A 27,969-nucleotide genomic window follows, 5' to 3' on the forward strand; every position below is an offset into this window, starting at 1 on the left:
GACTAAAGGACTGGTGGATGCCAACCTGACTAAAGCAGACATGACTGCAGTTTTAGTCACAGCTGCATCACAGAACAGCAACCAGGAGGACAATCAGACTGGCCGTGGTGATGTACAACTCTCAGAAAATGGACAGCTCAACCATTCCACAGAGGACTTAAAAATCCATCTGGATCAAAGAGACTTGAGTTGGAGGCCAAGTGTTTGGAAATGGAAACAGCAGAGAGACTGAGACATCTGGAAGCTGAGGAAAATAAGAAACTGCAATGTCTGCCAGCTGAGGAGAATGACAGGTAGAGGCAACATGAAAATAAGATGCTGACTCTTTGCCAGAGTCATGGAGGTAATGGGGAAGGGAGTAACCAAACCCCCGAAGAAAAAAGGTCAGTAAATTTCTTCCACAATTTACAGAGGGGGATCATTTTGATAGTTTCATTCATATGTTTGAGAGGGTATGTAAACAGTATAATGTTGACCAAGGGCTCTGGGTATGGTTCCTGACCCCCTTACTCCATGATAAAGCTGTAACTGTAATTTCTAAACTGGCTGATACTGATTGTTTAAATTATGATGTTGCAAAGAACTGTTTGCTAGAATATTTTAAGTTAACACCCAAAGCTTATAGGAAAAAGTTTTGTGAGCATAGATGCAAGGTAGATGAAAGTGTGTGAATATGTTGTTGAACTAAGCACTTATTTTCATAGGTGGGTGAGTGGATGTCAGATCACCACTTTTGAAGGGCTTGTAGACCTTTTGGTGAGGGAACAAGCCCTTAGCACATAGGAATCCGGTTAGCTGATAGACAATGCACTACTGCAGATTAGTTGGAGAAGGGGGACCTATACCTAGCAAGCAGGGCATCACTGCACATGAAAGGGACACCCAATGCTGTTCATGGGTCTAAGAAAACCTTTGGTGGTTAGTCTAGACTGCCCCAACAGACTCCACCAGTAGCAGGGGAAGCCACTAGTCCAGGTACACATCTAGGACCAAGGGTTACATGTTTTAAATGCAACCAGTGGGGGTATCTAGCATATAGATGCCCATGGAGGCAATGTGGGGAACAAAAGGTGGGAGAGCCAGAAAGTGGGAATGACAAAATGCTAACAGTAGGTTGTCTCGAGACAACAAGGATACCAAACTACCACAAGACATTATATCCAGTCTTAGTGAATGGGAAAGAGGCCATGGCTAAGATATTTTGAAGCCTACAATGGTTACAGAGGAGCACTGCTTGCTTTGGTAGTCTACTCAAGTCAGAGCTTTAGGAGGGACCCCATTCCAAATACCTTTGGCTAGGGTTCACCTTGACTGGGAGGGTGGAAAAGGAAGCAAGAATGTAGGTGTGTTTGAGGATATCCCTGCAGAAGTCCTGATAGGAAATGATTTTGATAATGCAGTACCCTGTGTGCATGCAGTTACATGTAATCAGCGTGTGGGTCTAGTAGCCTGGGGGAGACCCAGACAGACTGCACACTTGCACCCAGGATTGGTGAGGTGGTTATTTCAGGGAGGGAGCTATCCTGTAGCAGTGAGACTGAAGGTGAGCTGCAGCTGCTTGTGGGTACTGATGTTCCCCTGGACAGAGTGACTGCAAGAACAGAGGTGAGTAGTAGTACACAGGCTGACAGTGAGGCACCACTGTCAGAGGATACCAGACTTCCTGTGGAAGGGGAACTCGGAAGGGTTACAAAGAGAAAGTTGAGACAGGCTCATTTCTCAGACCCTACATTACAAGGCCTGAGGGAGTTAATTAGTGAGGCAGCTGATTTTCAAGGGAAGGGGGAATCTGTACACTGGGACAAAGTGTTACTTTATAGAGAGAGGACCCCTGAGGGTGGGCTACAGGGTGAGAAAATACAGCAGTTGGTAATGCCCTGAGCCTACCATCTGGCACTTCTAGCCATAGCCTATGATATTCCCTTTGCACATTATATGGGCATAAAACGTACAAAGAGATGTATTGTGCAGAACATTTATTGGCCTGGGATTTCCAGAGATGTAACAGGGTACTGCAGGACATGTGAGTAATGCCAAAATGTAGGCAAGGCAGAAGACAATGTGAAAGCTCCTTTGATGCCTTCGCCTGTAATTGAGGAGCCATTTCAGAGGGTAGCTATGGATATTGTGGGGCCTCTGACTACCCCAAGTTTCACAGGGAAAATGTATATCCTAGTAGTAGTAGATTATGCCACCAGATACCCTGAGGCAGTGACTCTGTCCTCCTTTGAGGCAGAAAATGTGGCAAATGTTTTGCTAGAGATTTTCAGCAGGGTAGGTTTCCCAAAAGAAATACTGACTGACAGAGGTGCCAATTTCATGTCGGACCTGCTGGCTTGTCTGTGGAAGTACTGTGGGATGAAGCACCTAAAGACCACCCCCTACCATCCCCAGACTAATGGTCTCATTGAGAAGTTAAACTCTACACTCAAGACAATGCTACAGGCATTTGCAGACCAGTTTAAGAGGGACTGGGACAAATATTTGCCCCATCTGTTGTCTGCTTACAGAGAGGTTCCCCAGGAATCCCCAGGTTTTTCACCCTTTGAGTTGCTGTATAGGCATAGGGTGAGGGGACCTCTAGATTTGATTTGAGATGACTGGGAGGGTGAGTGTGAATCCCACAAGGTGTCTTGTCCTAAACCTCAGGACAAGGGTCAGGGAACTCATGGGCTTGGCCCAGGAGAACCTGGCAGAAACTCAACAAGCTGAAAGACGTGTATTTAATTATTTAATTATTTAACTAGTTGATTGTCACTGGTTGTGTCACATGGTTTTAATGACTATAAAAGTAATGCTGTTTTTTTTGATGTAAGTACACACTGAAGAAGGGGTAACCCAGATGGACAAACAGAAGACATGGAGACTCCATACAGAAGCACCCGAGATAGGAAAAGAATGAGAGAACCAAAGTCTGTGAGGTAGCAATGCTAACCTTTGCACCACTTTGTTACCTAGTTTTTAGTAAAATTACATGATAATAAGTTGTTGCAAATGCAGTCATATTGCCTACAAATCATGTTAAACAACTTCAACTTATACGTTACTATATACAGGTAATAGGATCACATTTTTCTTAGGTACATGTCATGCTATAGTGGTTAGCATTGCTACCTCACAGTGCTTGAGTTTCTAGTTCTCTTTTCAGCTAGGATGCTTTCTGTATGTGCACATACTCCCTTAATCTGCATGACCTTTCGGCTCAGGCTCCAGTTTCCTTCCACATCCTGAGGGCAATATTTGAACAGGCATTTCTGCCAACTGCTCATAGGTGTGTAGGTGTGTGTGTCCTTTGAAGGGATGGCACCTTATTCAGAATTAGTTCCTCTGCCTTGTAACCAGTGAGTGGCAGGATAAGCCCTAGCTTACACAGAAATTGAAAGACGAATGAATAAAAGAATGTTATGTATGAATTAATGAATGTCATGCTTAGCTGCTGATGTAACTGTGTATGCTGTGAAGTGTGCCTGAACACTTCTTTTCTTGGGTCTACTTCTTGCCAAGTGCTCTGGCTGGGACCATATCAGTGAGAATCCAAGTCTTGTTATCTGAAAACTGCTTATGCTGGTTTGCTGTTAGGTTTCTACCTGTCAGTACAAACTTTACAATTGTATCACTGTTTTCATTCAGATACAAAACATGCAGTTTTACAGCATAATCCACATGTAAGGGACATAGGAGACTTATTGCTTTAATAATGGTATAAAAGATCGGAAATATAACATAAGCAAAAAGAATAAGAGTATAACATGAATAATAGTACCTGCAATTATACAAGCATGGCAGGCACTGCTACACAGAACAAAACTGAATGCTTTGTGTAGTGCTAGCAGCTACATACACTAGGATGCAAGGAGAAGCAGCAACACAGGAAATGTGTTATTACCACATTGTGAAGGGGTAATAAGGAAAGGAGGTATGGTGGGTGCTCCAGAGATATATAGAACCTGCCAAGAACTATTACTGTTATGCAAAGAAAGTGCGAAGAGTATCACGGCAGGAAAGAGTACATGAATGAGAAGAAAGCAATAGAGATTATTGCTTGTGTAAGTAAATGAAAAACATGAACTGGTAAATGGAACAGAACCTCATAAGGAATGGTCAAAAGTAGTGTCAATCATTCTATGTACTAAGCCAATTGGAGCGAAAAAATGCATGAGGACAGCATTACATACCAGGCGTAGTTCATGCATTCTGTAAAATAGCATATGGATGATGTTTGGCACTTGGCATAAACTGATCTGCTACAGCTTTACTTTATCCCAATTCTAAGTCAGAATTTAAAGCGAAAGATGCATAAACAATGGCGGAATTGTCAGCATATGTGGGTGAAATGTATTGGAGTATGGAAGATGTCAAAAGATAAGAGAAAACGTGTCTGGGCTCAATACAACTTCTGTGGTACTCAATAATTGTTACACTTCTGTGTCAGTGATGCATGTATACTTCAGACATAGCTGATATTGCCAAGTAAACACACACAAATATGGAAAAAGAGCATATAAAGAAGCTTTCCTTCTACACAAGGGATAACAATACCACAAAAATGACCTAATCAAAGTCAATGAGAAATCAGTCCATCTATCCACAACCTTTTTTTCTCTGCATTTTTTACATATGGGGTCGAGGTGTCACTTTAACAGTGACAATGATCTCCAGCCGTCATGGTTTCTGTACAACAAGCTCAGTACAGAATGTGAGGAAAAAAAGTACACCGGAAGAGTACTAGCCAATGTTGTTCCCCTACAGAGGGCAGAAGCAAGGGCAAGTGACTTTTCAGAACATGAACAGTCATATTTGTTAAGACATCAGTAAAATATGTTACCATTTCACACTGGGGAAGGCAAAGTAAAGCAGACTATTTTTTATAATTATCATGCTTTTGTTATGTAGTCTACAAAAAAACATCATAAATGCAATATAAAATTGATATAAAATAATGGTCATAATTTAGAACATCAGAATGATTTGTTTAGTAAAAACTGAATATGAAACATTTTTCTAGCATAGCATGTAGCGTTGCAGTATTTATCATCAGCAGACTGGGCTTCACTGAAGCAGCCCATTACATACTTGTACTGGGGACATTTGTGCATAGCCTCTCCAGCTGAAATCTGGGAACGCTTGTGGATCATAGCCAAACCGTACTCCCCTTCCATCTGGAGTGGTACCATCTTCGATCTCAAACCGCATGTGATGCAAGTCTGGAAAATAATAACCTCTGACTGGTCTGGAAAAAAAGGGATTTTCCATGTTAATGGTTATATATTTACACAATCAAATCACACTCTGCAGTATTATTTTGTGATACTTCTTACAATTTTGCTGTTCTACAGAAACAATGGGTAATTCATCAGGTACAATGTTGAGATATTTTCTCTATAGCACAATGGTTCATTGATGATGAGAAATTTAAAACAAGTAATCATTTATTCAGCATATGCTTCAGTGATGCTTTTTAAGAGTCATAAGACTGATTCTACCAGATATCCTGCTAACAAATAGCAACTAGCTACATTGTGTAGCACAAGTAAAGTGCAAAAGTCAGAGACCTAAGTAACACAAATAACACAGTTTGGTGAAGCCCTACCATTTCACAAAGAAAAGTAGGACTAATTTCCATAACAAAATGCCAAAAATGCTAAGCTGGATGTCAAAATACTTTACGTGCTACAATAACAGTTTAATTTGTGAGCTCTTTGTATGACATATTAAAACATAAGTGCCTGTGGTTTAGCAAACACGTAACTAAGTAGTCATTAATAACTTCAAACTATACAGTAAGACAATAATCACAGAATAGATACATATATTTTATAGCAAGTCCAGAGCTGGTTGTAAAACTATGGCCTACATATTATCTAAAGTGTAATAAAAACAAAGCACAAAAAAGATATAATGTGACCAATTACACTGAGATCAGGTATTTGGAATCTGGCCGTGCTATAAAACTGTTTATAGACAGACCTTATACCGAATTAAGTCACTTACACTGAGAGCAAATCATTTGGAATCAGGGTAGACTTACACTGACAACAACCCTTTTGTAATATGGCCCTCAACTACAACTGAAATAGATAGGTTTAAAAAAGTACAGTTGATGTTGGATTATGTTCTGTGCTGCAGTAGTGCTAATTTTGGGTGATTCTGCCACAGGAGATGATGTCTGGTGTGACTTTTAATGCTTTTAACCCTTCCCTTTCTTGGTTAGATAGACGCCATCCTACCCAGATATCAGGCTGTGTTAGTAGAGGAACATCAACTCAGTTGGTCAAGTATCCTACTTTCCCTGTCAGTGATGAAACTGTTTTTGATTGTAGCCCCAATGGATTCCTTGCTCTTTATGGACAATGTTGTTGGATCAGCAGTAACAGGAGACCATAGCCCTACAGAAATGACTAGGCTTCCTTGGAGAAAGGGGGAGGGTTGGGAATCTATCTCCAAAGATGCATTTATGAAAGCATCCTCCAAAGCTTCAATAACCAGGAAGAATAAGGATTAGCCCCAGAAGTTTCCTATATCTCTTCTGGATGTCCATGTAGTCCAGGGCTCTTACTTGATGAAATTCTTCATTCTTCTAAAGGTATGTCCAAATGAGAAATCCTCTGATATGGATATACTGGATAAGATATCATCATTGTCGGACATTTAGGAAAGGAGGGAGAACACTTGCTCAGCATAAGCTAGTTCCTCCATCTCTGAGACCAAACAATCAGAATTTATGGGGGAATGCTTCCACTGTACTTTTTTGTTTGGGATCCCTGACACTGCTGGTTGATCTGTGAGAGGCTGCAGGTTGTCAAGGAAATGTATGAAGTCCTGGACTAGTCTCATTATATCCTAAGAGGATCCTGTAATGGACAATTAGGTGGAGGCCCACCCAGCTACAGCTTTGGCAAGATGGTTATCTTCCAAAATATAGGCAACTTGAGCCTACTTCTAGGATGGTCACTGCTGTTGAAGCCTCTGGTTACAGTTGACCACTACTGATGACTATATGAGAGCCACAGATATCTTTGCAAACATAAAGTAAGGTTATACTACCCTCCCACTCAGTTATCAGGATATGGATGTCAATACCAGTCACCTGCAGAGAGGCACTCAGACTGGCCAACATCTGCAGGACTTCAGTTTAGGAGGTGTGTTTTCCTCCAACAGTATGGCAGCTTTTGAAGTAATACTGCCAGAGGCTTCAGTCCAACCAGGCATGTAGGACGGGAGGTGCAAAACTACTTTAGATGTCCTGACACCATCAAGCTTGGGGGGAGGGGAGGTCTTGGGACTCAATGTGCATGTCATTGTGCCACTACCAGGGTTACTTCTTGCATGAATACTTCTCTGTGTACTTTGAATAATCTGGCAGAAGTCATGGCAGCCCCAGACAAGGAGAACAGTCTATTTTGCTTCAAGTAGTCTTAGAAATTTTTTCGTTCTCAGTTTGATGGCTTCTGATTAAATCATGCACAACAGGAAAAACAGCTGACACTGTACTTTGTACCTAAATAAAATAAACAAGGGCTATAAAAGTCTTAATATGGAATATGTTTTTTTAAGTAATACACTTAATAAGTTTAGATTGTGACTGTAACCTGATGCCTGAAAGCTATCAACTTGCACTGACTGTAAAAGCCAGTAAACAATAATTAATCAACATGCGATGTTTCATGATCTGAAAGACCATGACACCTTTCTGTGTCCAAGTGACTACTTATCTGTATCATAAGTCTGTTGCTGCACAGGGCAGAATAAATGTGTCAGGGTTCCTAATGTGTTTTATGAGTATTTTAGAAGTAGAATAATGAAGCACTGAACCAAATAACACATGCATTGTGATAATGAAGCACTGAACCAAATAACACATACATTGTGATAATGAAGCACTGAACCAAATAGCACATGCATTGTGATAATGAAGCACTGAACCAAATAACACATGCATTGTGATAATGAAGCACTGAACCAAATAACACATGCATTGTGATAATGAAGCACTGAACCAAATAGCACATGCATTGTGAACTACCTGCTATAGCACTGAGAGGCAAAGGGTGAAGGGTGAAGAGGGCTAAATTAATTATCTTAAAAAAATTCTTAGGGAGAAAATGGAAGTTACTCATGATGCTCATACATGATAAAAGATATCAAATGGCTACACTTATACGATAGCTGACCCATCTCAATAAGTGCTTTAATGCTGATAGTCCTGGACCTAACAAGCTTTTCTACTCATATTACATTGTGCCATGAAAACCTTTTATTTTAACTGCTTTGCTGTATGCAGTTATTTGTAAAGTCAACTATATTTCCAGGCTGCTAATTAACATGATTTTCTGTTGCTTAACATAATGGCTACTTTCATAAAATTAATTTAGGCACACCCTTCTCTTTAAGAAGTCACCAAATTAGAAAATGACAAAGGTTATTATTTTATTTGGAACTAGTGGTGCAGCAACAACAGGTGAGAAGGAGAAGTGCAGTCAAAGTAAATGGTACACGCACACGAGAATGTAGTAAGCACAGATCACAGACATGTTATACATGAATATCAACATGCAGACGAGGCTGATGTAAACACAGGTCAGAGCCATGTTATACATGAATATTAACATGCAGACGAGGCTGATGTAAACACAGGTCAGAGACATGTTATACATGAATAGCAACATGCACCTGAGGCTGTGGTAAGCACAGATCAGAGACATGTTATACATGAATATCAACATGCAGACGAGGCTGATGTAAACACAGGTCAGAGACATGTTATACATGAATAGCAACATGCAGACGAGGCTGATGTAAACACAGGTCAGAGCCATGTTATACATGAATATTAACATGCAGACGAGGCTGATGTAAACACAGGTCAGAGCCATGTTATACATGAATATTAACATGCAGACGAGGCTGATGTAAACACAGGTCAGAGCCATGTTATACATGAATATTAACATGCAGACGAGGCTGATGTAAACACAGGTCAGAGACATGTTATACATGAATAGCAACATGCAGACGAGGCTGATGTAAACACAGGTCAGAGACATGTTATACATGAATAGCAACATGCACATGAGGCTGATGTAAACACAGGTCAGAGCCATGTTATACATGAATATTAACATGCAGACGAGGCTGATGTAAACACAGGTCAGAGCCATGTTATACATGAATATTAACATGCAGACGAGGCTGATGTAAACACAGGTCAGAGCCATGTTATACATGAATATTAACATGCAGACGAGGCTGATGTAAACACAGGTCAGAGACATGTTATACATGAATAGCAACATGCACCTGAGGCTGTGGTAAGCACAGGTCAGAGACATGTTATACATGAATATCAACATGCACCTGAGGCTGTGGTAAGCACAGGTCAGAGACATGTTATACATGAATATCAACATGCACCCAAGGCTGCGGTAAGCACAGGTCAGAGACATGATATACATGAATATCAACATGCACATGAGGCTGTGGTAAACACAGCTCAGAGACATGTTATACATGAACATCAACATGCACATGAGGCTGTGGTAAGCATAGGTTAGAAACATGATATACATGAATGTCAACATGCACACAAGGCTGTGGTAAACACAGATCAGAGACATGTTATACATGAACATCAACATGCACATGAGGCTGTGGTAAGCACAGGTCAGAGACATGTTATACATGAATATCAACATGCACCCGAAGCTGTGGTAAGCACAGGTCAGTGACATGTTATACATGAATATCAACATATACATGAAAATGTGGTAAACACAGGTTGCAGTAGTTCTAGCTACATATCAACATTCATATGAGGCTGTGTAAATATAAGTTAAAGGCATGTTCTAAATAATATCAACAAGCATCTGAGACTGTGGTAAGCACAGGTCAGAGATGTATTAGCTGAATATCAACATGCACATGAGTCTATGTAAACATAAGTCAGAGCCATGTTCTAGCTGCATGTCAAAATGCACCTGAGGCTGTAGTGAGCACAGGTCAGAGATATGTTATAGTGGTGCCTATACAAAATCTACAAAGAAATATGGAGAAATTAATATCTAAATGGATGACTCATTAGGAAAAGACTGCAGATGCTAAGTAATTATAGTACAGGAATGAGTAGCATCACACATTTGCTATATCAGAATGCTAGGGGAGTAACAAGCCAGGGTTTTATGCACATAATATTAATATGAAGCAACACCTGAAACACCTGTTTCAACAGATCAAGTTATTCTGTAAACATTCAATCTCATTATTATGTTTGATTTTTCCTGAAAGTTTGCACTTTTAAAATGTCTGATGTTCTGTCTAGGATTATATCATTTGTTTTCACTTTTAATTAGACAGACTACTGACAAACATTCATTTTACTTGTAGTAGCTTAGTGGTGCGGTGGTAGCTTTATTGCCTCACAGCAAGAGGTTCTCCCGTTCGATTCTCGGCTGGAGTGCGGGGAGTGCCTTCTGTGTGGAGTCTGCATGGCCTCCCCACGGTTGGGTGGGCGTTCGAAAGACATGCGTAAATGGGCGTGCCTTCGTTGAAGGTTGAACGTCGAGCTGGCACCTTGGCATTCGTCAAAATCTACTGCCAGTCATTAGTGGACCGGAGTTCTGCTGTGGCGACCCCTAACCGGGAAAAGCCGAAAGACAACAACAACAATAACAGCTTAGTAGCCTGGTCTGCTTATCTGTGTATGAGATGTATTGCCAACAATACTGTACATATATATATATATATATATATATATATATATATATATATATATATATATATCTACACACACACACACACACACACACACACACACACACACACGCGCACACACAAAACATTGTTAATTAGTCTGTTCATTTTAAACTGTTCACTTTATGTATATGATTCTATACACCATTACAGTAACTAGTTAGGTATGCATCTAAGTTTGCAAAATACTTTCAGTGACAATTTAGAAAATTTACTGTAAAATGCATAATTTTATTTAAAAACAATAATAAAGATCTAAGTACAGTGGCCTCTCATTTCCAGTATCTCTGCTGAACATACACAAGCTTAAATGTATGGATCTACACACACACACACACACACACACACACACACACACACACACACACACACACACACACACATGTCCCTTGGAAAATGTGCTGTGTAACTCAAATTTAATTAACAGGAATAAAAAAACAACAGTTCCCAGATACCTGTGTCCAAAATAAAAATGTAAAAAATCAAAAAACAAAAGGTCGACACAGGTTCGGCTGCAGATTAAAACATAGAACTTTAATATCACAAGCGCTTTCACACCTGCTTCATCAGGTGTATTCATCAAATAAATAGCAAGCCCTTTTTAAATACAATCCAACCCATCACATGATCACATAGACACATAACCTATTGGCTAAATACTATTTAAAAATAAGTAAGTATTTAAGACACTCAAGATAAAAATATTCAAGATAAAAATATTCAAGATAAAAATATATTTTTTAATAAAAGCATAAGCTAGTGACTGCTAATAAAAAACATCAGTCAACATGTAAATTTCATTTTGAAAGCTTGTGAATTCATCCAAATAGAGGCTTAGACTTTAACTTAGGTCTCAGTGGTATGTGTTCTTGAGTGTCTTAAGTACTTAAACATTTTTAAATAGTATTTAGCCAATAGGTTATGTGTCTATGTGATCATGTGATGGGTTGGATGTCGACCGTTTGTTTTTCAATATTAAAAATCGCACACATTGAACATATAACTTACACATTAATTTATCCCACTAACTCAAAGCCTCCCTGTGTAGTGTTTGAAGTCAGAAATACATCTAGTCCATATAAGGTGTTCTTTAACCCAAACACTATTTATGTTAAAATACATTCACATCTTGCTAATGTTTGAACATTTATTATTAAATGCTTACTACAACCAAAGATTATTATCTCCGACCATTTTTTGTAAAAGGCACAAAATGTAGTTGAATAATTCTTCAGCTATGCACTGAATTGTACAATATATGTCAGAATTGGACAGAACTGGTAGAATGAAACTATTAAAGTATTCAATAAACACTCTTACGTTTCCCTTCAAATGTGTTTTCATAAGCAGGAATACCTGGTTTGCTAGATTGGTTTCATGTTGACTGCTGTTCCTAAAATCATTCACGTAACTGATGTCCAAAAAATGTAAATATTATAGCATCGCAAGTGTCAGGATAATTCATCAAAATGTTATGACCTACTCATACTATATTCTCATTAACAGCAATATAGTATTCAGCACTCCAAGTTTCATTTTAGTAGGTACATGTGGTTTAAAAAACAAACATTTCAGTAACCTTCTAAAGGAGCCATGATATGTCTTTAAGCAAAAGAACTGAAAGTAATTTACTTTTGAAGCTATAATGGTTATTATGTCAATCTGTAAAGGAAGGCAGACTTTCTTAACTCTTCTGTCCAAATGGTAAAGCCTACAGTCTTTAACACAAAATAAACTGGAAAGCTGGGCTGCTGGAGTACAGATTTTATCATATAATATTTATGTAAATACTAATGACTCTCACCGTGAGCTTCTAAAATTGCAGTGCTTATTTATTCAGCAACATTGCATCACTGTAACTCAACAGTACTGAAACTATGATGTTATGAATCCCATCAAATACTGCTATTAGGTCAAAACTGGCTAATTCTGCTAGACAGATTCCTCAGGAATCTATATCTGTACCACTATTTTTTAGATATTACTTAAATTTCTATAGTCTACAAATGTTGTTTAATTTTGTTTGTCTATGCTGTTGGCCTCATGCCTGCTGGACCTCAAGTCTTTTTATCAGTCATACATAGGTTCATTCATTCCACTCACTTTAGAAGGTAACCTCAACATCAGAGCAGAGTCATCTGGAAAGGCCATCATCTAGGCAGCCATGGGGATTCTTTTTGTTTTTTTTTTTTTTAAACAAGAAACATCTTTATTAAATTATCATGTATGACATAGGCAATCTTACATTTATATAAATGAAAATAAACTATACTGACATAGTCTCAGTTGCAAAAGTTATACATTACAAACCATGCTGACACATATATATGTATATATGTATACATACATATATAAATGTGTGTGTGTGTGTGTATATATATATATATATATATATATATATATATATATATATATATATATATATATGTGTGTGTATATATATGGATTCACTTCATAATCTCGAAATTCTGAAATATCGAATTTCAGTAACTCGAGACCATGAAGTCAAAAATCCATATAAACGAAACTAGGCAACCACGAAACCCAAAACCGTAAATCCACAAAACCGCGAAGCTACACAGCATACACTACACAACACATACAGACAAATCCTCCGACACTTTCAAAAAAGCAATACAACACACACGCACACAACTAAACAGACACACACACCTACCCTTACTATATGCAGGAGGGCAAACCCTCCTGCTCCCCCCACACCCCCCCTACTTAAATATACTAACTCCAAGGTCACACTACATGCACACACATGAAACACCACCACACAAGCAACATTCCCCTCACACACACACATCACTGTAACAAAACACACTAACGCACACTGCAGCATCTGCCCAAAACGCTTAAACAAAAACACTTACCTAAATCCATGAATATAGCGCAACACCGGAACCGCTAATTCAATATTTCTGAATTGAGATTTTGAATTTCGCGCTTCTGGCCTTTCGCGGTTTTTGGTTTTCCACTTTATGGGCTTGAGATTCTGAAATTTGATATTTCAGGATTTTGAGCTTATAAAGTGAACCCAAATATATATATATATATATATATATATATATATATATATATATACACACATACATACATACATATGGTCAAATGATAAAAAATCAAGCACAACTGCTCTAAAGGAACTCCAATAAAAATATAAAAAAAAAAAAAAAAAAACACACACACCTTCTGCAGCCCCACATCCTCCGCTAATTATATACACTAACTCTGAGATTGCACTACAGTGGGGAAAGTGAACATTTCCAGATACCTACTGTTTCCTGATCTTGCACAGCAAACAGCTGACTTTTAATCAGCTGTATTAAATTTATTTTCAGTGCGACAAGTTAAATTGCCTATCTGTGGTACCTAACACATAAATATGTATATATATATATATATATATATATATATATATATATACATATATATATATCTACACACATATATATATATATATATATATATATATATATATGTATACATTTTTATATATATATATATATATATATATGTATACATTTTTATATATATATATAGGTCCCCAACATTTTATTGAATGTACATTTGTTTGCAAAGTGTAATGTGGGGATGTTTTGCTGAATGTTTATTTTACCAAGTGTCTGTTTTGCCAAATGTGTGAGTTTTTATTAAGGGTGAGAATGTGTCTACGTGTGGTTACAGGATATGGTTAGAGTTAAAGATAGATAAGTGGTAGATTTAGTGTTGTGTAGGCGTTTGTGGGGTAGGTTTACAATTAGAGTTTGTTAAGGGAATAAATCTAGTGTTGTGTGTGGGTTTGTATGCAGTGTGTGTGTAAGTTATCTTGTGTAGTGGTAGTGTTACAGGAAGGGTTTTTCTAAGGTAAGGTGTAACATGTAAGGTTACAAGCAGGGTTAGTGCTAACACATATTACTAAGGTTGTGCAGGAGGCGCAATAAATAATTTGTGGGCCCATTCATTAGGACCACATTTAAAATAAGACAAATTGCTGATTAATGCTAAGGGGTATGAAAAGAAGATGTTTTTTACACAATGAAAATAAATATTCACAGCATTATGAAAGGTCACTAATAAAGACAATATTGTGCAAACTAAAGTGAACCTAACATGTTGATTAACTTATAAATATAAGAAGATGTAAGCAACAGCTATACTGAGCATATAGTCATGTTCATAGTACACTGACAAATACAGGCTTCTCATCTGCAACACGCAACATAAAATTATTTGATTATTGGTAAAAAACACACGTGGTGTATACAGTCTGCAAATTATCTGTACTGGCTACAGACAGTGAAAGAGAAGGAAATATTCAAAGCAGAAATAAAATGTTACCAGAAAGCACAAAAAGAAAATAGCCATGAGTCCCATTTGACTAGTAATAATAAATGGTAGCCTAAAACTAATGCCGTTGTCAGCAAAATGTTTGTGTTTTGCACAGTTTATAAACTACTTAAATCAGGTAGAGACAGAAACAAAAAAAACAGATCAACATATAGATTTTAACAAGATAACAGATAAAGTAAAAACAGTCAACGCAATTAAAAAGACAAGAAGAATAATTAATTGCAAGCCAGATCAAACATCTGGGATTTTAAACCCCTTTTTAAACTGGTTAATGTAGGTGAGTCCTGGAGCTACCTAGGAAGAAAGTTCCATAAAACAGACCTTAATAACTGAATGAATGTCAGACAGAAGTGTCAGAATTATAGCATGGGACCCCAGGAAGATCTGTTGAACTTTAGCACAGTGTCCTACTAGGATTGTACATGTCTAGAAAATTATGGTGGGCCAAGGTTGTGAAGTGCAAGATAAACCATGACAAGGATCTTGCATGAACCACAGTTGCAAGGCTGCTGTAATGAATAAGGTGCTTTATAAGATGTGACATGTGGTCCATAAGTGTCAGACTGTTATCAAATGTCACAAAAAGATCACACGCCTTTGACAAAAAAATAAGTTTGTCACTCCAATAGGAAATATCAAATGACAAATCGAGGGGAAGAGTCCCTCAAAATAGCATGAATCATCAGAGCTACAGTTTCTGAAATATTGAGTTTAAGCCACTTACTATCTAGTCATGCATAAATTCTAAATCATATGAAAGGGATGGAAGGACAGACAATGAATGCTGAGGGTACAAGAGGCAGAGCTAAGTGGCAGTGTAGCAATGATACTGCAAACCTCTTGTTCGAATAACATCACCTACTGGTATCAAGTAGAAAGTAAACAATATAGCACCAAGAATGGAGTCTTGTGGTATCCCACGATTCAAAGGGTGAGAAGAGGAAGGATTTACCCATGAAATCCCTCTCTGGGTATGACCTAGTAGGTTTGAAGCAAACCAGTTGAGAACTAAACTAGAAATACCACAGTAATGCCTCAATTAGTCTAAAAGAATAGACTGGTCCACCACATCAAATACCAACAAGAGATGAAGAAAGAGCAGAACTGAATAGCAGCACTGATGCCTCTCTCTGTCTCTCTCTCTCTCTCTCTCTCTCTCCTCTCTCTCTGTCTCTCTCTCTCTCTCTCCCTCCCTCTCTGTCTCTCTGTCTCTCTCTCCCCCCCCCTCTATCTCAGTACTGTGTCTAGCCCTAAAATCTGTCTGGAACAGGTTAGGAATGTTATGACTGCTCAAGTAGCTCTCCAGTTGAAATTAAACCCCTTTCGCAAGAGCATTACCAAGAAAAAGAAGATTTGAGTTGAGACAGTAGTTATCAAAATTATCAGGATTCAGTCTATCCTTTTTCAGAGTTGGGGTAATAGGAGCCTACTTTAAGTGAGAAGGAAATTACTCTCACCTGAAAGAGCGGTAATGATCTCATCTATCAATGGTTCAATTGTCACAAGGGATGCTACCTCAAATCTAGAGGGAAATGGATCCAAGGAAATAACTGGAGATAAGAGCATACAAATTACAAATGTCAGGAATGGTGAAAATCATCATCCAGACCAACAGCAGGACATGGAAGGTTAAGTGGAAGAAGGGAAAATCCAATACATGCAGTTTTGACAAGAAACACAACATGCCACCAATTCGCATTCCTCAGAAAAGACTGACTGCTGTGTGTCAAGACACCATGGATTAAAAAAGTGGTCACATCTACCTGAAACAAAGGAGAAAGATGATTAGTAATCTGCCTAGAAATGTAAGCAGATTTTTGGAAGCAGATTTCTGAATAAAAGATTGCAAAATGATTTTCTAAGGCAATTCTATGATATATGGTACCAGTGCACTGCCATCTTCCCACCAACATACAACTTGTCCTCCTTAAGAATTTTAAAACAGAAAAAACAGAGTTCTCAACGAATGAACCTGACTGAATGGACCTGTTCAGAAGCAACCAAATCTAAAGCTTGATTTAAGAAAGAACTGTAGGTATACCAGAGGATTGTAGCCTCCCAAACATCTCAAATGCTCAGGTGAGAACAGCTCTCTCCAAGGCGAAAAACACAGCATCCATGGGACCAGATGGTGTCCCCGGTTGTGTGCTCCACGAACTCATTGAGGAATTAAACCCGCAATTAGGGCAGCTGTTTAATCTTAGCCTCACCTCAGGATACGTACCCAAGGAGTGGCGTACGGCAACTGTGGTCCCACTACATAAAGGCGGTGCCTCCACCGACCCTGGAAACTACCGTCCCATCAGTTTGACAAGCCTGGTCTGCAAAGCTATGGAGAGGATCATAATGGAACTCATAAATAAAGACATAGAGGACCTGCATACATTGGATCAAACCCAATTTGGCTTTGTCAAGAGCAGATCATGCCTCTTAAACTTGGTTGACTTTTTCGAAACAGTCACCAAGGCCATTGATGAGGGCAAGGCAGTCCACGCAGCCTACCTTGACCTGGCAAAGGCATTCGACACAATACCCCACTAGGGCATCATAGAAAAACTCACCAGCTTAAATGTAAACCCATACGTCACAAGATGGGTTGCAAACTGGCTAAGTGACAGAACCCACAGGGTCAGAGTTGCTGGCGCCATGTCTGATTCCAAGCCTGTCACAAGCGGTGTCCCACAGGGCTCGGTCCTGGGCCCACTCTTGTTCGGCATCTACTTTTCAGAAGTACAGGCAAGCACAGGAGGATTATGGCTGACAAAGTTTGCAGATGACTGCAAACTGGGCGCCATAGTTGAAAACACATCAGACACAGATATTCTTCAGAAGGGTCTCATAGAAACGGATAACTGGTGCCAAAGCCATGGCCTAAAGTTAAGCGCTAAAAATGCATAGTCATACCCTTGGGAAAAACAAGGTTACCCCAGCTACCATATAGGTGGCAATCCACTAAGCACAGAAGAGGTTATCAGGGATCTGGGGACCCAGGTTGACAGTAACCTTTCATTTGACACCCATGTTGCCAAAGTAGTTAGGAAGACCTTCTACATTGCCCACCTGATCATGAAGGGATTCACATCTAGGTCAAGGGAGGTCATCATTCCTCTGTACTCATCACTCATCAGACCGATGATTGAGTACAACGCCCCATTTGGAATGTATCTGACCCGACACCTGCAGCAATTGGAAAGGCCCCAAAAGTTCCTCACCAAAAGGATAAAGGGTCTCAAAAATATGTCCTATGCTGCCCGACTGAAGGAGCTCCAGCTCTACTCAGTCGCACTGCTCAGAGGTGACCTGTGCCTGACATACAAGGCCATGTCCAACCCGGAATTAATGAACATGCCTCACCTTCACCTCAAAAAATCTAAATCCATCCGATCTACAAGAGCACGAGACTTGAACCTTGACACGGTCATAAATAGGACGTGCTGGAGGGACAGATTCATCACCCAGAGACTCCCTATGCTGTGGAACAAAATCCCGGTACACGTGAGGCAGAGCACCTCGCTGGCTTTGTTCAAGAGAAATCTTGACCAATGGATGGGAGATCGCAGGTATACCCCAGGGATCACCTCAGTGTCACTGCTTGACAGAGGCACAGCTAAATAATGGGCATAGTATCCATCAAACTAAAGGGGTGGCGAAAGTCACAAAACTCTGGGCTAGGCTTATAAATGCCCTAGGGCAGATAGCCTAGTATGAACCTATGAACCTATGAACCTATTTACAACATTGTTGATGTCATCAGAACGGTTAACAGGTAAAGATAAAACTCTCAGGAGAAACCATATGAATGTTTGTACAAGCAATAGAACAAAACTCAGGAGAACAATGGTTGGATTATTAACAGAAAAGCTCATTGCAGAATAATTTCAGCTGGCCACAGGACTAATGATAAGCATAGTAATAAGAACACCAAGCTAAAAACATGATTCATGGTATGACCAGTCTAATGTGTAGGATCATTAATTCATTTCTTGTGCAGAACCAAAACTGATGTGTAGGAAAATTTATTTCTTGTGCAAAACCAAAACCATTCATGATGCAAAGAAATTCTTGGATGAAGGTTACAGAAAAATCCTCCAATCTAGTATTAAAGGTACCCAGAGTAAACAATGTGGGTGATTTTTAGATATAAGTTAGAACAAAATCAGTAAAGTCCCTGTAGAAACAATCTGTTATTGCCTGGAGGATGGTAAATGGTAAGAAAACCAAAGGAAAGACCTAATCCACTGACAAATTCAAAGGTGATAATGGCCCCATTCTTGCTATCATTAATGGCCATACTACGCCCAATTTGGTTGGGCCTAAAGTGATGAATGACAGGGTAGCCAGGGAGGATTAATGATGATAAATTGAGGCCATAACTGGCATCTACTCAGGTTTCAGTGATAAAAACTAAGTCATTAGAATGTATGAGGCTGGATAAGACACTACATTATTACAGCTTGACCCGGCATAAAAATATAGAATGTAGAAAGGGGGGGTGGGTGGCATAATGGTTATGTTGTTTACCTTCCCGACACAAAGTACAGGGTTTGGTACTCACCTTTGGTAGGTATCCTGGGGCCATTAGCCAAGTAATCAACTGATGATGAAGTTATGAGAGTAAGAATCACCTTATGTATATAATGCCTATCAACTTTTAGAGTTTGGACTGCATTTTTTAATATTGACAGGTATTATGTTAACACCCAGGACAATATATGAACTAGAATGGTGGGAATAATGACCAGCTGAGTGTCTTTGACTATACCAAACTCAGAAGACAAAATGAAAATGGTAGTCAGTTTAGCTTTAATGAATGACAAAAAGCCAACAGTTGTTATTCACAATAAAGATGGTCGTGGTTGAAATAAAATGAATAGATAAAGAATGAACAGGCCACTTTGAAAGACAAGTCTGAAATAACCAAATACAATAAGCCAAACTTATCCACCTTGCAACAGTAAAAACAGATTGTTCTAAACAGATAACCCATTTTTAATGCCAATAACTTGCTAGCCTATATCTTAAATAGGATGGTAATGAAAATTAAGTTCAAAAAATGAACTTAGTTAAAATAACATTTGAATGAACCAGAGTAATTAGTCAGCAAACAAATAAGTGATAAAAATGACACAATGCAACGTTAACAAAATGCAAGGTAGTCAAAACACTCCAAAACATCATGAAACTCAAATTTTAAAAAGTCCAAAAACAGTCCAATTGTTTGCAAAGCAATATCTCAACAGATAATCATATCAGACTTTGCCAAAATAAAGCATTGGAAATAGAAAAGGTCAACAGTTGTGAGTCATAAGGCAATGAAGTACTCCAAGTAGGGATAGGTGATGAATAAACTCACCAAAGTAAGCGATCAAATACAGGAACAGCAAACATTCCTGTAAAGCAAGGGTCAAATGCTAAGCTAAATCAGAAAGCAATCTCACAAAAAAATGTTAATGCAGGCCCAAGGTTATGTCAGACTGGTTCCTCACAAAGCATTTCAACCACAATGCAGGTCCAAGGTTATGTCAGACTGGTTCCTCACAAAGCATTTCAACCACAATGCAGGTCCAAGGTTATGTCAGACTGGTTCTTCACAAAGCATTTCAACCACAATGCAGGTCCAAGGTATGTCAGACTGGTTCTTCACAAAGCATTTCAACCACAATGCAGGTCCAAGGTTATGTTAGACTGGTTCCTCACAAAGCATTTCAACCACAATGCAGGTCCAAGGTTATGTCAGACTGGTTCCTCACAAAGCATTTCAACCACAACGCAGGTCCAAGGTTATGTCAGACTGGTTCCTCACAAAGCATTTGAACCACAATGCAGGTCCAAGGTTATGTTAGACTGGTTCCTCACAAAGCATTTCAACCACAATGCAGGTCCAAGGTTATGTCAGACTGGTTCCTCACAAAGCATTTCAACCACAATGCAGGTCCAAGGTTATGTCAGACTGGTTCCTCACAAAGCATTTCAACCACAATGCAGGTCCAAGGTTATGTCAGACTGGTTCCTCACAAAGCATTTCAACCACAATGCAGGTCCAAGGTTATGTCAGACTGGTTCCTCACAAAGCATTTCAACCACAATGCAGGTCCAAGGTTATGTCAGACTGGTTCCTCACAAAGCATTTCAACCACAATGCAGGTCCAAGGTTATGTCAGACTGGTTCCTCACAAAGCATTTCAACCACAATGCAGGTCCAAGGTTATGTCAGACTGGTTCCTCACAAAGCATTTCAACCACAATGCAGGTCCAAGGTTATGTCAGACTGGTTCCTCACAAAGCATTTCAACCACAATGCAGGTCCAAGGTTATGTCAGACTGGTTCCTCACAAAGCATTTCAACCACAATGCAGGTCCAAGGTTATGTCAGACTGGTTCCTCACAAAGCATTTCAACCACAATGCAGGTCCAAGGTTATGTCAGACTGGTTCCTCACAAAGCATTTCAACCACAATGCAGGTCCAAGGTTATGTCAGACTGGTTCCTCACAAAGTATTTCAACCACAATGCAGGTCCAAGGTTATGTCAGACTGGTTCCTCACAAAGCATTTCAACCACAATGCAGGTCCAAGGTTATGTCAGACTGGTTCCTCACAAAGCATGTCAACCACAATGCAGGTCCAAGGTTATGTCAGACTGGATCTTCAAAAAGCATGTCAACCACAATGTAGGTCCAAGGTTATGTCAGACTGGTTCCTCACAAAGCATGTCAACCACAATGCAGGTCCAAGGTTATGTCAGACTGGTTCCTCACAAAGCATTTCAACCACAATGCAGGTCCAAGGTTATGTCAGACTGGTTCCTCACAAAGCATGTCAACCACAATGCAGGTCCAAGGTTATGTCAGACTGGTTCCTCACAAAGCATTTCAACCACAATGCAGGTCCAAGGTTATGTCAGACTGGTTCCTCACAAAGCATTTCAACCACAATGCAGGTCCAAGGTTATGTCAGACTGGTTCCTCACAAAGCATTTCAACCACTATGCAGGTACAAGGTTATGTCAGACTGGTTCCTCACAAAGCATTTCAACCACAATGCAGGTTCAAGGTTATGTCAGACTGGTTCTTCACAAAGCATTTCAACTACAATGCAGGTCCAAGGTTATGTCAGACTGGTTCCTTACAAAGCATTTCAACCACAATGCAGGTCGAAGGTTATATCAGACTGGTTCCTCACAAAGCAGTTCAACCACAATGCAGGTCCAAGGTTATGTCAGACTGGTTTCTCACAAAGCATTTCAACCACAATGCAGGTCCAAGGTTATGTCAGACTGGTTCCTCACAAAGCATTTCAACCACAATGAAAGTCCAAGGTTATGTCAGACTGGTTCCTCACAAAGCATTTCAACCACAATGCAGGTTCAAGGTTATGTCAGACTGGCTCCTCACAAAGCATTTCAACCACAATGCAGGTCCAAGGTTATGTCAGACTGGTTCCTCACAAAGCATTTCAACCACAATGCAGGTCCAAGGTTATGTCAGACTGGTTCCTCACAAAGCATTTCAACCACAATGCAGGTCCAAGGTTATGTCAGACTGGTTCCTCACAAAGCATTTCAACCACAATGCAGGTCCAAGGTTATGCCAGACTGGTTCCTCACAAAGTATTTCAACCATAATGCAGGTCCAAGATTATGTCAGACTGGTTCCCCACAAAGCATTTCAACCACAATGCAGGTCCAAGGTTATGTCAGACTGCTTCCTCACAAAGCATTTCCACCACAATGCATGTCCGAGGTTATGTCAGACTGGTTCCTCACAAAGTATTTCAACCACAATGCAGGTCCAAGGTTATGTCAGACTGGTTCCTCACAAAGCATTTCAACCACAATGCAGGTCCAAGGTTATGTCAGACTGGTTCCTCACAAAGCATGTCAACCACAATGCAGGTCCAAGGTTATGTCAGACTGGATCTTCACAAAGCATGTCAACCACAATGCAGGTCCAAGGTTATGTCAGACTGGTTCCTCACAAAGCATGTCAACCACAATGCAGGTCCAAGGTTATGTCAGACTGGTTCCTCACAAAGCATTTCTACCACAATGCAGGTCCAAGGTTATGTCAGACTGGTTCCTCACAAAGCATGTCAACCACAATGCAGGTCCAAGGTTATGTCAGACTGGTTCCTCACAAAGCATTTCAACCACAATGCAGGTCCAAGGTTATGTCAGACTGGTTCCTCACAAAGCATTTCAACCACAATGCAGGTCCAAGGTTATGTCAGACTGGTCCCTCACAAAGCATTTCAACCACTATGCAGGTACAAGGTTATGTCAGACTGGTTCCTCACAAAGCATTTCAACCACAATGCAGGTTCAAGGTTATGTCAGACTGGTTCTTCACAAAGCATTTCAACTACAATGCAGGTCCAAGGTTATGTCAGACTGGTTCCTTACAAAGCATTTCAACCACAATGCAGGTCCAAGGTTATGTCAGACTGGTTCCTCACAAAGCAGTTCAACCACAATGCAGGTCCAAGGTTATGTCAGACTGGTTTCTCACAAAGCATTTCAACCACAATGCAGGTCCAAGGTTATGTCAGACTGGTTCCTCACAAAGCATTTCAACCACAATGAAAGTCCAAGGTTATGTCAGACTGGTTCCTCACAAAGCATTTCAACCACAATGCAGGTTCAAGGTTATGTCAGACTGGCTCCTCACAAAGCATTTCAACCACAATGCAGGTCCAAGGTTATGTCAGACTGGTTCCTCACAAAGCATTTCAACCACAATGCAGGTCCAAGGTTATGTCAGACTGGTTCCTCACAAAGCATTTCAACCACAATGCAGGTCCAAGGTTATGTCAGACTGGTTCCTCACAAAGCATTTCAACCACAATGCAGGTCCAAGGTTATGCCAGACTGGTTCCTCACAAAGTATTTCAACCATAATGCAGGTCCAAGATTATGTCAGACTGGTTCCCCACAAAGCATTTCAACCACAATGCAGGTCCAAGGTTTTGTCAGACTGCTTCCTCACAAAGCATTTCCACCACAATGCATGTCCGAGGTTATGTCAGACTGGTTCCTCACAAAGTATTTCAACCACAATGCAGGTCCAAGGTTATGTCAGACTGGTTCCCCACAAAGCATTTCATCCACAATGCAGGTCCAAGGTTATGTCAGACTGGTTCCTCACAAAGCATGTCAACCACAATGCTGGTCCAAGATTATGTCAGACTGGTTCCTCACAAAGCATGTCAACCACAATGCAGGTCCAAGGTTATGTCAGACTGGTTGTTCACAAAGCATGTCAACCACAATGTAGGTCCAAGGTTATGTCAGACTGGTTCTTTGCAAAGCATGTCAACCACAATGCAGGTCCAAGGTTATGTCAGACTGGTTCCCCACAAAGCATTTCAACCACAATGCAGGTCCAAGGTTATGTCAGACTGGTTCCTCACAAAGCATGTCAACCACAATGGAGGTCCAAGGTTATGTCAGACTGGTTCCTCACAAAGCATTTCAACCACAATGCAGGTCCAAGGTTATGTCAGACTGGTTCCTCACAAAGCATTTCAACCACAATGCAAGTCCAAGGTTATGTCTGACTGGTTCCTCACAAAGCATTTCAACCACAATGCAGGTCCAAGGTTATGTCAGACTGGCTCCTCACAAAGCATTTCAACCACAATGCAGGTCCAAGGTTATGTCAGACTGGTTCCTCACAAAGCATTTCAACCACAATGCAGGTCCAAGGTTATGTCAGACTGGTTCCTCACAAAGCATTTCAACCACAATGCAGGTCCAAGGTTATGTCAGACTGGTTCCTCACAAAGCATTTCAACCACAATGCAGGTCCAAGGTTATGCCAGACTGGTTCCTCACAAAGTATTTCAACCACAATGCAGGTCCAAGGTTATGTCAGACTGGTTCCTCACAAAGCATTTCAACCACAATGCAGGTCCAAGGTTATGTCAGACTGCTTCCTCACAAAGCATTTCCACCACAATGCAGGTCCAAGGTTATGTCAGACTGGTTCCTCACAAAGTATTTCAACCACAATGCAGGTCCAAGGTTATGTCAGACTGGTTCCTCACAAAGCATTTCAACCACAATGCAGGTCCAAGGTTATGTCAGACTGGTTCCTCACTAAGCATGTCAACCACAATGCAGGTCCAAGGTTATGTCAGACTGGTTCCTCACAAAGCATGTCAACCACAATGCAGGTCCAAGGTTATGTCAGACTGGTTCCTCACAAAGCATGTCAACCACAATGTAGGTCCAAGGTTATGTCAAACTGGTTCCTTACAAAGCATGCCAACCACAATGCAGGTCCAAGGTTATGTCAGACTGGTTCCTCACAAAGCATTTCAACCACAATGCAGGTCCAAGGTTATGTCAGACTGGTTCCTCACAAAGCATGTCAACCAAAATGCAAGTCCAAGGTTATGTCAGACTGGTTCTTCACAAAGCATGTCAACCACAATGCAGGTCCAAGGTTATGTCAGACAGGTTCCTCACAAAGCATTTCAACCACAATGCAGGTCCAAGGTTATGTCAGACTGGTTCCTCACAAAGCATTTCAACCACAATGCAGGTCCAAGGTTATGTCAGACTGGCTCCTCACAAAGCATTTCAACCACAATGCAGGTCCAAGGTTATGTCAGACTGGTTCCTCACAAAGCATGTCAACCACAATGCAGGTCCAAGGTTATGTCAGACTGATTCCTCACAAAGCATTTCCACCACAATGCAGGTCCGAGGTTATGTCAGACTGGTTCCTCACAAAGCATTTCAACCACAATGCAGGTCCAAGGTTATGTCAGACTGGTTCCCCACAAAGCATTTCAACCACAATGCAGGTCCAAGGTTATGTCAAACTGCTTCCTCACAAAGCATTTCCACCACAATGCAGGTCCGAGGTTATGTCAGACTGGTTCCTCACAAAGTATTTCAACCACAATGCAGGTCCAAGGTTATGTCAGACTGGTTCCTCACAAAGCATTTCAACCACAATGCAGGTCCAAGGTTATGTCAGACTGGTTCCTCACAAAGCATGTCAACCACAATGCAGGTCCAAGGTTATGTCAGACTGGTTCCTCACAAAACATGTCAACCACAATGCAGGTCCAAGGTTATGTCAGACTGGTTCTTCACAAAGCATGTCAACCACAATGTAGGTCCAAGGTTATGTCAGACTGGTTCCTCACAAAGCATGCCAACCACAATGCAGGTCCAAGGTTATGTCAGACTGGTTCCTCACAAAGCATGTCAACCACAATGCAGGTCCAAGGTTATGTCAGACTGGTTCCTCACAAAGCATGTCAACCACAATGCAGGTCCAAGGTTATGTCAAACTGGTTCTTCACAAAGCATGTCAACCACAATGCAGGTCCAAGGTTATGTCAGTCTGGTTCCTCACAAAGCATTTCAACCACAATGCAGGTCCAAGGTTATGTCAGACTGGTTCCTCACAAAGCATTTCAACCACAATGCAGGTAGAAGGTTATGTCAGACTGGCTCCTCACAAAGCATTTCAACCACAATGCAGGTCCAAGGTTATGTCAGACTGGTTCTTCACAAAGCATGTCAACCACAATGCAGGTCCAAGGTTATGTCAGACTGGTTCTTCACAAAGCATGTCAACCACAATGCAGGTCCAAGGTTATGTCAGACTGGTTCTTCACAAAGCATGTCAACCACAATGCAGGTCCAGGGTTATGTCAGACTGGTTCCTCACAAAGCATGTCAACCACAATGCAGGTCCAAGGTTATGTCAGACTGGTTCTTCACAAAGCATGTCAACCACAATGCAGGTCCAAGGTTATGTCAGACTGGTTCCTCACAAAGCATTTCAACCACAATGCAGGTCCAAGGTTATGTCAGACTGGTTCCTCACAAAGCATTTCAACCACAATGCAGGTCCAAGGTTATGTCAGACTGACTCCTCACAAAGCATTTCAACCACAATGCAGGTCCAAGGTTATGTCAGACTGGTTCTTCACAAAGCATGTCAACCACAATGCAGGTCCAAGGTTATGTCTGACTGGTTCTTCACAAAGCATGTCAACCACAATGCAGGTCCAAGGTTATGTCAGACTGCTTCCTCACAAAGCATGTCAACCACAATGCAAGTCCAAGGTTATGTCAGACTGGTTCTTCACAAAGCATGTCAACCACAATGCAAGTCCAAGGTTATGTCAGACTGGTTCCTCACAAAGAATTTCAACCACAATGCAGGTCCAAGGTTATGTCAGACTGGTTCTTCACAAAGCATGTCAACCACAATGCAGGTCCAAGGTTATGTCAGACTGGTTCTTCACAAAGCATGTCAACCACAATGCAGGTCCAAGGTTATGTCAGACTGGTTCCTCACAAAGCATGTCAACCATTCTCCTTTACTCCATTTGCATGACTAGATTTAAGAAAATCATTTTCTAACAGAAAAGAATAGCAGCAACAACTCCTCACAAAGCAGTTTCACCACACCACTACACTTGCCCATCCAGATACAGAAAACTCAGGCAAAACAGGAACTTTTCTAACAAACCGCAAAATGTGAAAAATAAACTGTAAAAAAACAAATGTGCCAGTCTGAAGAGTGATAAGCAATTCTGAATGATCAACAGCAGGATGGAAAACACCTAGGAAATAGCTCAGATCAATGGAGGCTTTAGAAGCTCACATTTACTCAGGAACTAGCTTAAACTTTCAAAAATAACAATTAGCAATTGACCAGTGACACAATCAACTTCCAACTTCAGAATGACCTGGCTCAAAACACAAAGCATTCCAAAAGATATCAGTAGTGAGTAGGACATGAGTGCTGTACAAGTACAACATAATGCTGATAATATAACACTATGTAAGGCTATGGAGTGCAACATCATGGACCTAATTAACAAGGATATAGGG

At 40.4% G+C, this 27,969-nt stretch overlaps 1 protein-coding gene across 3 annotated transcripts in view; it reads right to left on the bottom strand.

Moving 5' to 3' along the window:
- LAMA3 (laminin subunit alpha 3) overlaps positions 1–27,969 on the bottom strand; it is a 2,187,360-nt gene that overhangs the window by 954,272 nt on the left and 1,205,119 nt on the right. For all 3 annotated transcript variants that reach the window (XM_044065357.1, XM_044065355.1, XM_044065356.1), the window contains exon 21: positions 5,074–5,230. In XM_044065357.1, the coding sequence (XP_043921292.1) occupies positions 5,074–5,230 (157 nt within the window). The remainder of the gene's footprint in view (positions 1–5,073; positions 5,231–27,969) is intronic.

Source organism: Protopterus annectens, chromosome 3.part0 (assembly GCF_019279795.1).
Source record: "Protopterus annectens isolate FY-2018-M chromosome 3.part0, PAN1.0, whole genome shotgun sequence".
In the NCBI taxonomy this organism is placed as follows: domain Eukaryota; kingdom Metazoa; phylum Chordata; order Ceratodontiformes; family Protopteridae; genus Protopterus; species Protopterus annectens.